Source organism: Myodes glareolus, chromosome 2 (genome assembly GCF_982192425.1).
Source record: "Myodes glareolus chromosome 2, mMyoGla1.1, whole genome shotgun sequence".
NCBI classification, from domain to species: Eukaryota; Metazoa; Chordata; class Mammalia; order Rodentia; family Cricetidae; genus Myodes; species Myodes glareolus.
The window spans coordinates 64,037,899-64,051,660 of record NC_142027.1 but is presented as its reverse complement, the minus strand read 5'-3'; the positions used below and the strand labels follow the sequence as shown (position 1 = coordinate 64,051,660).

Sequence of the window (13,762 nt, the reverse complement as noted above, 5' to 3'; positions counted from 1 at the left end):
TGACCTGGGCACCTGTTTATTCTTTCAAACTCAGCACGAAAAGTTTTCAAATTCTTGACTTCCCTTTAATCTTGTGACCTTTCCTATGCCCAGTCTGACTGTTGCCTGATGCCCAAGCTTCTCTATTATTCTCTCTTGAAAACTTTCAAGTTTAGGGCCTGGTTGCCTACATTCTATATCTAACACCCTCTCCCCATTCTAAAGACCCATTGAGTTATTCCCGAGCTATGGGAAATCAGACAATGGCAATATCTGTCTCATAATAGGGAGAATAATAAATATCCCCAATAAGTAAAGAGCCCGGCACATAGTAGACATTCAACACATCTTGTCCATTTGCTGTCCTTTGCATGTATTACATCTAAATTAAGAGGCTAAGATCAACTAAAGTCACAATGTCGAAAGAACTGAAATTGTTCAAATGTAAGCTATCACGATAGCCTCCGCTTTGTAAAAGCAGTTAGGGGACTGTGTGCTTTCTAGCTCCCAAACCCATTCACACTTTGCCTCTTCTGCGAAAGAGGAAGGGAGCAGAGAGACCTGTCATTTAAGGGTAGAGTGGAAACTTCAGATGAGCTACGAGAACGCATGGGAAGGAGGGAAGGAGAAGGGGATTCTTCATTTCCCGCCACCAGGTACTTTCCAAGACCATTTTTGCTGTGCCAAGAGGGGACTGGCATCCTATAATAAAGTAGAAGGAAAACAGACCAATGAGGGCGCAGTCTCTCACCAGCCAAATGCCATAGATTCCCAAGTGCACGCAGAACCTAGCACATTTCTTATTTTAGTGTAGTGTCAGATGGGAAAAGAGGTTACAGTTTCTAGACAATGCTATCCATACAGGATAGAGATATAGATGACAGTTTTTTCTTTGAATCAAGACTTTTTTTTTGGTAGGGAGATAACTAGATGGTATTTCCCCTTCTGTCACATATAAAGTTTTGCACGGAGGACCTAAGCTATAGTTTTTACTTGGGATGTCCCAAAGGGCCAATGTGTTAAAGGCTGGGTCCCAAGATGGTGAAACCTCTGAGAATGGGACCTAAGCAAGGTTTTCTACCACCGTACCATGTTATCAAAGAGGACCGGCTGTGGGATGCTGGCCTTCCTCTCTTCTGAATCACCTGGTAGCCATGAGGTAAGTTATTCGGCTCCACCACAGACTCAACACAGCCCCAAAGCAACCATCAACTGAAACCGCCAAGATTGTGAGTCAAGACAAATCCTTTCCCTTTCCAAGCTGAGTTTCTCTTGCTACAGCAAAGCAAAGGTGACCCACACATGGTGGTAGACAGAGACACAGAGGCCAGCTGAGGAGTATGGGGCCTGGTGTCCTGCTGATGGGAGTTTGGCCTGTTGAGGGTTTGCAAATACCCAGGCACTTCAGCTCGACTCTGCAGGTTAACAAAAAGCACACAGGTTCAATCCTATCAGAACGAGCTATCGCCTCGAGTCTATTTACCATCAGCAGTAGCTACATTCCCTTAGATAACAGAACAAATATGAGAGAAGTTAAAGGAAAGGACCAGTAATGAGCGATGGACAAGAAGGAACAGGAAACACTGGGAGAGAACTGTGGATGAGCAAAAAGTGGGTGGGGAAAGAATTATGCCCATGCATGGCGAGCTGGGCTGGGGGAGGGGAGCTAAGCACAGGCCTCCAAGAGGACCTCCTACGAGACAGAGTATCCCCTGTATTGTCAAACACGGTGTTTAATCACACATTATCTCATTCTACCTTTGAAGAAAAAAAAAGACAAATAGATGTTCTTTTATTTTATTTAATGTTTTTCAAGTTTATCAGTGGAGACAGTCCTCCAAGGAATGGCCTAAACTGACATACTGCTAGTAAACCACAGCGGTGAATTTAAAATGAATGAGAATGAAATTTATGCCCCGGCAATGCTGAAGCATGCATGGCAGCCTGTATAAGGTGGTTCTGTTGAACTTCTCCCTATCGGGTTTCATGATCTAAGTTGATAAGGACGACTAACCAGGTCTCTTCCTCAAGAGGGCTCCAGATCTCATTACAGATGGTTGTGAGCCACCATGTGGTTGCTGGGAATTGAACACAGGGCATTTTTGGAAGAGTAGGCAGTGCTCTTAACTGCTGAGCAATGAAACCCCCTAAAATTCCAAACTCTGCCCTGCTCTTATTACCCCACCCCATTTTCCAGATAAGTTTTCAAAAATGGTTGAAATTTAACCATTTAAGTAATACTCTCAGGCTAGAGAGGTGGCTCAGTGGGGGAAGAGCTTGCCCAGAGGCTCAGAGTTCAGTCCCCAGCATGCACTTTGGGTAACTCATGACACCTGTACTTCTAGATCCGGGGGATCCGATACCCTCTTCTGGCCTCCACTGGTACCCAGACACACAGGAGCATATACATACAGACACACAAATAAAAGTAAAACTTTAAAGAAAAAATTCTAGAATTTTAAAAGGTGTTTATAATTATTCATTGTGCATAGAAACTTTTTTGTCTATTACTATAAAATAAACAAGGAGCTCCAAACAATACAATGAGTAAAAGCAAAATTGTTCCTCTCTGCCGCTGGCCATTTATTTCACTTCAGGGAGTTGTCACTGTGGAGAGTCTGGTGTTCATCCTTCCAAATCTTTCCCTTACTTTCTTAGATGAGTTATATGTATATTGATTAGCAACTTTGTTTTAGCTCCGGATGACTGACACATTCTATATAAGTACATATAGATCTATTTGTTCCCAGTGACAGCATGAAACTCACTCTGTGAAGTATAATTGATTACAAATTTTTATATAATAATGGGAGTTTGGGTTGCTTTTGATTTTTTACTATTAGAAACAATGATGTTGTGAATTGTTGAAATGGGTATTTTAATGATTACCTGCACATTTTTATTTCATCGCGTTAGCTCTGTCAGTGGGAATAAGCCTTTTATGTTTTAATAACTATTTCAGAAATTAAATTTATATTCCCATAAACAGTAAATAACATTACTATACCACGATCTGTCCAGAAAAGGAAACTCGAAATGTTTAAAAAAAAAAAAAAGTTTGATGAAAAACTACCAGGTGGAAAAAAAAATTTAAAAAGAGGTACCCACTCAGGTAACTTGAACTTCATATTCCTTTGGTTACTAGTGGGAAAGGACAAGACCTGTTTGAGGGGCAAGCAGGGGTTTCCCAAAGTCATCTGCCCAGGTTGGTGATTCATGACCCCACACGCTAATCTCAGAGCATATGCAAATGTGGGCCCCACCAGAATGCTCACATGCATTTATGTTATGCATACTTTGAGCCAGACACTGTTCCAGAAGACAAGGTCTGTACTCCTGGAATTCATCTTCTTGGGGGGACTCAATAATAAGCAATAAAACACACAGATAAAATAATCTGCCGTGAACAAGTCTGACAAGGTTCTCAGAATCCACCAGAGCTCTGAGGCCATCCCCTACCACTGTATACCTAGGGACTGGCAGATTCATACATCCAAATGCTCCTGACGGCTCTTCTTTGGTGTTTCAAGTTCAAAATCAAGCCCAACTCCTAAATAAACATCCTCCCATACAAACTTAGGCCCTCTTTCGTGTTCCCATTTTAGCCAATTAGCAAGACCAAAACTCAGGAGCCACGCTTAATGTCTCTTTCTACCTTGTTATTCAATACAGCCTTCCACATTGGGTTTACTTAGCTCTTAAATATCCGTGGGATCTCTGTTCTTTACAGACCTCTTGGTACAAACTGTGGCCACCTCCAGCCTGCCTTAGCTTGGTTGTTACAGTAAACCTCTGTGGTTTCCAAATGTATGGATTCCACAGTGCTGTTCATCCCCAATTCAAACTCCTTTCCATTGCTCTTCACACACACACACACACACACACATACACACACACACACACACACACACACACACACATGCACGCATGCACGCCTTCCCACTGTAACCCAGGAAGCCAGTCGTATCAGACCCTCCCTGCTTCTTCCTCCTCACCACATCTGTAGCTCTCTCCATTCAGCCTCACTGACTTTTTTTTTCCTGCCTCATACCCCCGGAACTCCTATCCGGTGATCTGGCACATGCCATTCCCTTGGTTTCAGAGAATCATTCCTCAGCTCACCCATGACTTTAGAGAGGACCTCCTGGTTGGAAAGAATCCAACCGTTACGTGCTTTCCTGGTGACTTAACCTGGCTTTATAGCCTTAGTCACAGTTCTGTTTCTGCAGCAGTGTATATTCTCCTTAGAGTGTAAGAATCTTGGGGGGCAGGCCCATGGCTGCTTTTGTTTGCAAGCACGGGAACCTTGTATGTGACGTGTGCTAGTTAAAAAGAAAAAGAAAAAGAATTAACTCAATATAGGCTAAATTACTCAGAATAAATTTTAAGTTTAGAATTAAATTTTTACTTCTACAAAGTTCATAAAATAAAGTCAGAGTTTATACAAAAGAAAAGAATGACCTGAACAGGGTATGCTAAGCCATACCCTTATCAGTGGAGGGACAAGGCTGCCAAATGGTGAGTCTGCCATTAGAGAGAGGGTCTTGAGTTCCACACAGTTGATGAGCTATAGGAAGTTTCTTGAGTGGAGTTAAAGTGAAGGTGAAGAGGATTAATATAGGCAGGCTAGCCTGTCATTCCAGGAGGGGAGGGTGGCTGATGAAAAGAGATAGCAGGCCTAGAGGCAAGGAGATGGTGCTGACAGTGGCCTAGTGTGAGTACTGGCACCTAGAATTAAAAACAAGCCTGAAACTAAGCAACAGAATCTGGTGATTAAAAATGGGAAATGAATAAAATAGCAAAACCACCATCCTTCGACCCTGTCTTACCCACCAACATTTGAAAACTGAAAAAGAAAATCCATAAGTAACTAGAGAGATGAGAATCTTTGTAATTCTGAAAAGGCACAATTTCATTTCTCCCAAGGACTTTATAAACAAAACAAAGTATGGTGCCAAAATGAATCCAGGTAGAAGGGACACCGATTACCCAGCATTTCACTCCATCGCAGGGCATTTGTGGCTAGATGTTTGATTGGCATCTATTCGGACACTGAGGGCCAGTCACGTGCTCAGTTCTGTGTATCAGGATTCAGCTAAACCAAACCAACCTGCTTCACCGCACGGACCGGGGAAGGAGTAGTCCTGCCAGTTCCCAGGCCTGCTGTCTCTGTACTAACGCGGGGGTGTTGGGGGGGGAGGGAGTGAGGTTAGACTGGGGTGAAATGGTTTCTCCTTCTGTATAACAGGGCATGGGAATTCTGGAAGGAGTTTCAGGAACCCGCAAGGGGACCGGGAGGTTCCAATCAGGCAGTTAACCACCACATACAACCATCTCACCCCGAGAGGCCCCACATCACTCTCCACCATATTGGAGAGTTTATAAGATCTCACTAGCTCTAGGTATGTCCCGCTCTCCACCTCTAGCACCGAGGGGAAATCACTGCTGCTTTGTCTAAGTATTGTGTTCTTTACGCGTCAGCCGTCGGATTTCCCAGAGTGTAAGAATATGGCTGGATAGCTGGTGGTTTCTGTAAAGTAATACGAGTCCTCTACAGGCGGGGCTTAGTGGTGGCGCACACCTTTAATCCCGGCACTCTGGAGGCAGAGGCAGGTGGAGCTCTGTGAACCTGAGGCAGACTAGTTTGTGTAGCGTTTCAGGACAGTGAGGGCTGCATAGAGAGACCCTGTCTTGAAACAACTTTTACAAAAGCACAAAGGGCACGCCCCCTTTAGAATCGGAAGGAAGTTACTTTCACTCCAGAAATAAACTCTGAAAGGGGGCTAAAGCAAGCAAAGCTAGGAGCCAATAATACCAGATGTTGAAGTGCTTGTGTTAGCCTTTATATTTTGCATCAAGGAACAAGAATTCAGATATCATTTATATGATAAAAATGTCTACACACACACACACACACACACACACACACACACACACACACGAAAGACTTTAAAGAATAGCAAAGCAACCCACAGCTGGCAAGTAAGTGATCTTTACCAGAGCTCAGAGCACGGTGATGGGAACTTCTCAAGACTCCCTGACCTCAGTGCCTTCCTCTGGGACTTCACAATTCTATCACTGGCCTAGCCTTCACAACTGTGGAAAGTCAGATGCTAACCAAGCAGTTGGGCTGACTCTTCTAAACAACCAAAATGGAACAAGTTGACAGACCACAAAGGAACAACTCAAGTACAGGGTTTTCCAACAAACGCACCGCCATTTGGAATGGTCTTCAGAAAACAGACTTAACAGTTTCCTATTCCTCATGTGAATGTGGGGATTATTGTCCCTGAGTTTTGATTGTGATCACATTTCATGCTAATTATCATTTTATCTGATGCAGCAACAGATTTTTGTGAACCTTTGGTCCCTAGATCATAAGCCTTGCATGTGTGCACATGTATGTAACACATGTACATCCTGACACTGCAAGGTCTGGAAGGATTTTTGATAAGCATTGTTTTGTGAAATACGGCAAACAAGGACCATCTCTACAGTTTTATCTGAAGAGACACTTTGTGATGTTTGGTTTAAAAATAAGGAAAGGAGTAAAGGCTTGGGGAAGTGAATACCACACTAGGGCCACTGTGCTTGAATGTAAAGCACCCAAAAGAGATGCTCTGGCTGGGTGTGTGGGCAGCAGTAGTGAGAAGGATTTAATTCGCTTGTTTTCTAGACAAAAATAACTGAAGTAATTCACCCAAAGTTATTAAGATGAGGAGTCTGAATTCTAATTTCATAGTCTCTACTCTGGTTTGGGCTAAGAGTGTCTCCAAAAGGCCCAAGAGTTAAAAACCTGATTCCAGTTTGGCACCATTCAGAGGTGGCAGAATCTTTAATAGGTAGGGCCTACCAGAAGGTTATTGGGAAAGTGCCCGGGGCGGGTGGGAATACTGGGACCCTGGCCCTATGCAGTTTCTCTGCCTCTATTCCCAGCCACCTGGAGGCAGGCAGCTTCTTCCACCACCTACTTCCACTTTAATGTATAGGCCCCAAAGCACCAAGACCAACCAATCATGGACCGAAAACTCCAAGACTGTGGGCAAAATGAGCCTCTTTTCAACTTGATTACCTCAGTTATTTTGTTACAGTAACCTTCAGTTTCTTAGGCGGAGGGGAAGGAGAGTCAGGGTCTTTAAACTTCGCTTTAAACAGTTCTGCTTGGGTCCAAATCATAGCCAGCATTATCACCATGGCCAATATTTAGTAAGCCCTCCTTCGTTTTGTACAAGCAGTATATAAAGTACTTCAAAACTTTCATTTTGATTATACAAAAAAGCCTTATGAAATGTACATTATTATCCTTATTTACTGCAGGCCTTAAACACCTCAGTCAATTGTCAGAGTCACACAAACATCAGCCATCCAAACCCAACAGATGTCACCTATACAAACCCACAGTAAGCAGCGGTTGCGGTATTGCCCATAGCTCTCCGCACTTGCAGGAGCAGGTATCTGTCAAAGGAGCCATTTCCCCTCAGAGTGCTGAGGTCTCCGTTTCTCTTGTATGAAATGAAAGTGAGCCCTGACAATCACTGAAGACTTCACTTTCCATACTCTCATAAAAACACGGGCCGACTTCTACTTAAGGAAGGCCAAGGCAAGCGTCACACCCTGTCTCAGGGTCCTAGCAACAAACATTGCGGGGTTGACTCAGAGAGCTGGGGTCATACTATCTGAAGCTGTATACAGTTAGCAAACTATGCACTCTAAGATTCATTTGGCTATAGTGACCATATTTGAAAATGTCTATTGTCTGCATTATTTTTTTTTTAAAAAAATGAACAGTTTAAAACAACAGCATGCTGGTGGTTTAAGGAGTTAAGGACCAGGGTGTATACACTGATGGATTCTTCATTGACAAGTGTTCCTATTCCGTCCAGAAGACTGCTAGGTCAAAAGTCCCTGTCTGGGAAACAGGATGCTCAGGGGCTGAAGAAGCAGACCTCTATTTTCCTAAGGCAGCTCAAAGAAGAATTTTGTCTCCAGCTACCACAGGCTTGGAGAAGGAAAATGGATACACGGGAAAAAAATGACTGTAGATGACTCCAGGAGTCTTACAAATTTGCATTGAGGGCCTAAGCTGGTTAACTGTTCTGGTGATGTTCAGTGCACCTGAATTCAGGTGAGGTTTCATATGATTTTTGTGCACTGTGCACACTGGCATCTTGTTAGTGTCAGACGATCAAACCTACACCTGGCAGAAGATCCTGCAGGCCAGCGTGCCTCCAGAAGGTGGATATTTTTTTTTCTTCGTTCCCTACCCCTTTGTCACCCCCTCCTTTTGTTCTCGGCATTAAGCTTAAGTTCTCATAGAGTCTAGTTTGATTGAGATTTGGTTACATCTGAGCAACTCTCTAATTAGCTCATAGAAAGGAGATTCTGCCTCTGCCTTCATATTACATCTGTTCGTTCAAAAGTCATACAAGCTTCCAATTGGTCTGTGATTTACTGTGAGCCAGACTTTCACAGACAACCCGGGAAAGGGACAGCCATTCCCAAAGGGGATAAAGTAAGTCGATATAAAACTGGGTGGGACGTCCAAAAGAAATGAAAATTCTTGTTTACAGAGTCACAGCTGCGTGCTAATGTGAACAGGGCCGGGAGAACCTTCCCTTAACCCTGTTTTCCAATGTGGCTTTACTCACAGAATCGCTGTCCTGTTTCCAAGAGATACCTAAAAACACACAAATCCCCAGTGAGGGGTTTAGTGTGGAAGTCAAAAGGGTGATGCTGGGACAGCAGGTGCCTGGGCACCTGAAGGGAGGGGAGAGTAAGGAGAAAGGTGGTCTCAAAAAGTAGAAAAATGACAGGCGCTAGTGGCGTGGGGGAGGGGGGGTCTGTAAAAGAAACTCGAAATTACGCCCAGCACCCCTTCACACACTAACGAAGCAATCTAACTTGACCAGAAATAAATAAATAAATAAATGCACTCTAGGCCAATGTGGTTGTCCCGTATCTACACCCTGAAAGTAAGTAGGACACGGAGGCGGCGGTCAATGTGAGGTTGGGAATGGGGACAGAGGGAGTGGGGAGAATGTGGTGTTAGGAAGTTCAAGAATGAGCATTTCGCCAACACCTGTTGGCGGAGAAATCCGAAGACGGAGGTTTCTTTTCGGTTGCTTCTGTTTCAGAGGGCCCTGGACTACTAAAGGAGGAAAACAACAGGTTACCACGGACAGATACTCGATCCGGATCCTGCACCTCCAGGTGCCCATGCCAAGCGCTACCGGAGCTGATGCCCCAGGACTTCACCGCCCTGTGGGTGACCAGCTCTGCTAGCCAGGCAATAATGGCTTCCTGTTTAGCTCGGCCCATTAAAGGACCCATGTTTTTTTTTTCAGGGCTCACCTGCTGGGAGCCAGGTGAAGAGGAGCAGGCAAGGTGCAAGCAGCCCGCGGCCCATGCTGGTCCCTCTCTAGCCGCTGAGGCTCAAGGGTCTCGGGGAACCGCGTCTTTCTTCTTCAGCCACCGGCCAGGGACGCGCATCTCCAAAGAGCCCGTGGGTCTTGCAGCGCAGCGGAACACTAGGGTCCCCACAGGTACCGCCCAACCCACCCGCACCTGAGGCTCTCGGGGCTCCGCCCCAGCCCTGGGCGGTCGCGATTTCCTGCTCCGCCTAGGCTTGGGGACCGCAAGCCTCCGCCCTACCTGTCGCAGGCTGACTGCCAGGTGATCCACCTCTGCAGGAAACAGAGCCTCTAGCAACCAGGCCCGCCTGCGCGCAGAGAAACTTGTCACCGGCTTCCTAAAGTTCGAAGTCACTCTCAGCCCTTGCAAGTCTTCCTCTCTAGTTCTAGAACTATGTGGATATAACCTCTTATCGGGTATTTCCCGTGGTGTACCCCCCAACACACACACACACACACACACACACACACACACACACACACACACACACACTCTTTCTCTCTCTCTCTCTCTCTCTCTCTCTCTCTCTCTCACACACACACACACACACACAAAGAGAGAGAGAGAGAGAGAGAGAGAGAGAGAGAGAGAGAGAGAGAGATTTCTGATGTTTACACACACACAAAAAAAAATCTGCTCAGGTTTTTGTTTTGTTTTTTGCAAACTAACGATTCTAAAACATAGAGCATAAACCAGAGATCATAAATTTATTTTTCCACACTTGTAAAATTAATTGGTGCTCATAGGAAAACAGAAAAAGTATAATGGAAAAAGAACAATCCCTCTCGTGTGTATTTAAATGCAGTTAATGTTGGTGTGTTTCTTCATAGGTTCCCCACCCACATTTCCTTGTAGCTCTGCAACTACGCACAGATCTCAGTCAGCTCAAGACCACAGTTTAGACCTTTGACCTTGCGATGACAACTCGGAGTGGAGACATGGGAATGTGGCACTACTAAAGCAAAGGAGAGGAAGTCACACTGGCCTTCTGGAACCAGCCAAGATGTTAACCCGGAAAAACACGTATGATCTGGGCAATGTAAACAGATAGCAAAACATTTTACACACCTTCCCTTGCCAGGGATTTTCGTTGGCTTTGTTTTCCTCCTGTAAGACACCTCCCCCTGCTCCATCATCTCCTTCTAGGATAGCATTATAAAGTGCCTTAAAGTTCAGGCGGCTCTAGGGAGTTAAGTCCAGTGTTCCAACTCCCTAGATCCAAATGAGAAGCAGAAGGAGGGAAAAACGTGAGCAAGATAGGCAGGACCAGAGGGAACCTTCATCCGATGACGGATGGCGATAGAGACGGAGACCCACATTGGAGCACTGGACTGAGCACCCCAAGGTCCAAAGGAGGAACAGAAGGAGGGAAAACATGAAAAAGGAAATCAGGACCACGAGGGGTGCGTTCACCCACTGATACAAGGGGACTGATCGAATGAGAGCTCACCAAGGCCAGCTGGACTGGGACTGAACGAGCATGTGATCAAACCGGAGTCTCTGAATGTGGCTGACATGGGGGCTGACTGAGAAGCCAATGACAATGGCACTGGGTCTTGTTTCGTCTGCATGGACTGGCTGTTTGGGATCCAGTCTGTCTGGACACTCACCTTCCTAGACCTGGAGGGAGGGGGGAGGAACTTGAACTTCCCACAGGGCAGGAAACCCTGACTGTTCTTTGGACTGGAGAGGGAGGAGGAGAAGGAGTAGGGGGAATGGGAGGGTATGGGGAGGAGGGGAGGAAGTGGAAATTTTTATAAACAAACAAATTAATTAATTAAAAAAGTGAAATAAATAACAAGAAAAAAAAAGTTCAGGCGGCTCCCACCCTGGTCACTGAACTGGATGTGACTGTTACTTCTCATAAGCATCGCTCCTGTCCTGCTTCATTTTCAAGGACATTCTTTTCGGTGCTACTAGGGTTCTTCACCTCATCCTCACCCAAAGAAGCATGCTTGCCCTGGATCTAATTTTAGGTCAGAACAAAACACACACACACACACACACACACACACACACACACACACACTCCTGCGTTAGCCCTCTGGTTCGCTCAGTGGGCCTCTTTACTTTAAATGTTTTTTCTCGTAGCCTCTTCTCTTCCAGAAAATAGGAAGTAGATTCAGGAAGTAAGCGGCCAAAGGCAGATGGTGGAGCATGTGTAGGAGCCCTTAGATCTGTCAGGGTGGAGACCATCATGGCAGCAGGAGGAGACAGTTGTTTAAGGCGAGGGCTCCATCCTCTCTGGAGATCCTCCATATGATCCTAGGATCACTGGTCATGTCAGATGTCTGTGGCACAGAGGTATTTGTGTGATTTTGGGGGGTTTGGCATTGTCCTCAGCAAATTCACAACCCTAGTCTAAAGGACATGAATTCTCATCGGCTCTCACTTGCCTCCCAAGCCCTTCTGCCCCCAGGTAGGCAGACTGTTTTAGTTTTCATATAAGCAATCACTTCTCCACGTTTGTTCCATAGGATTTTAGTAGATACTTAATGAGTGGGAGGGGCTGATTGAGCCGTGGTCTAACTACCAAGTTCTGAGTCATGATCTCATCATTCATAATCATCTTTCTTTGAAAATTTGTCAATACATCATTCTGAATACCGTGTGTTTCCTGACCTGAACACTGTGCATGTACCTCCATATGGAAAACAACGCAGCATTTAATTTTTAGTTTATTTATCAAGAATAAAAATTACCCAATCCACATTTTTAAATAGAATCAGGTGAGTAAAATCACATTCCAGATGCTTGGAGCTAAAGGAAGGAAATAAAAAGTAGTTAATCAAATACTAGAAGACAGACCATGCCTTCTGCGTTTTATAGAGCTAGGCTAGATGTAGCACAGTACCTGCCAGAAAGAGAGTACTTAGCAAATATTTGCTTAGTTCTCTCGGTAGGTCCTGGAGGAATTGACATCGGAGCTGGGATTGAATGGATAAACCATTGCCAGAGTCATACATCCAGAGACACCAGAATGTACAGAATTCATGGCATGAAGAAACAGCAACACTGAACTCTGAGCACTTCAGTTTGGGTAGGCAACCATGTTAGAAAAGCGATTAGTCATATTGCAGAAAAGATCTTGTTTGGGCGGCTAAAGAATCGTGGCTTTATTTCATAGACAATGAACATAGTGTTTTAAGTTGGGCGAGGCATGGTCAGGGGTGTATTTTAGGAAGAGAAACTTGGCAGTAATGAGAACAATGGTGGGTAGGCAGGTGAGAGCTGCCACCTAAAATAAGGAGACCAATCAGGAAACTGGTGATGCAGTTAAGATAGGAGATACTGATAGAAACACTGAGGCCCTAAGCCAGTCATTGCTCTTTAAAACAAAGGTAAGAGAATACTTTGGCAGATAATAGAAGTTAGAACTGATAAGATCAATCAATATGCATACCAAGAAAGAAGCATAGGTGTCCGCCTGTTGGTCCTGAGTAGGTAGTGTCATCTGTAAAGACTACAGACACACAGAAAGAATAACACCGTACTGCTCTAGACAGAACAGTGAATTAGCAAAATAAAAGTCCTGTGGGTTAGACACCTTCATTAAGTGGAATTATCTGAATGAGGTTGGTATGGGTTTTGTACATGACCAGGAAGGTCTGAGTCAGCAGGGGTTTGGGAACCTAATTACTGGATGTAACAAAGTCCAAAGGTGGTATAATCCAGAGAAAGAAATTTTAGAACACGTGTGTGTACTGTTTTCACTGTTATTTAGCATCATATTGGATAGCAGCAAATGAGAAGTAGTCAAAACCCTGAAAAGGAAGAATGGAAGTGTTAGTACAGTTTCATGATTATCCATACAGAAGAACAAAATGAACCTGTATGTTTGATATAAACCTGACAAGAGAGATTGCTAGAACGAGATCAACATAGTAATGTGGCTACAGTTTATATATGCCAACAAAGTATATGTAGGAGATATTTTAAAGTAGACATTTATAATAGAAGACAACCTAGAGGTAACTAGAAAAAGATAACAAGTATGTAGAATATCTTAATTAAAATCTTAAGCAGTTAGTGAAATAATTTTTTAAAGACAAATTAATTCCAAAAATGTGTTTTGCTCTTAGAGAGCACTCAGTATGACCAAGGATTATTCTCACTAAATTTGTAAGTTTTATATCTTTCTAGTAAAAATCTGAAAACAATTTTAAGAATTTTACAAATCATTCCTAAAATTGAATATAAATTAGAGGTGGTTAATTAACCAATATCTATTTTAAGAAGGAGGAACCAGGGGAATTTTCTCTTCCAGACATCAAAGCTAGAAAATATGACAATTGAAAACAGTGTGGTGTTGGATAAACAGACAAGGGGGACATAAAAGATTCCAGAAGTACACATGTGATACATACTTGAG

At 44.0% G+C, this 13,762-nt stretch overlaps 1 protein-coding gene across 4 annotated transcripts in view; it reads right to left on the bottom strand.

The window, feature by feature from the left end:
• The window catches only part of Ildr1 (immunoglobulin like domain containing receptor 1), a 37,424-nt gene extending 27,864 nt beyond the window's left edge, over positions 1-9,560 (bottom strand). For 2 of the 4 annotated variants that reach the window (XM_085696270.2, XM_085696271.2), the window contains exon 1: positions 9,331-9,560. In XM_085696270.2, the coding sequence (XP_085552396.2) occupies positions 9,331-9,385 (55 nt within the window). In that variant the 5' untranslated portion in view covers positions 9,386-9,560. The remainder of the gene's footprint in view (positions 1-9,330) is intronic. The other 2 variants (XM_085696269.2, XM_048454196.3) reach the window with 2 other exon arrangements.
• Between the last annotated feature and the right edge of the window lie 4,202 nt (positions 9,561-13,762).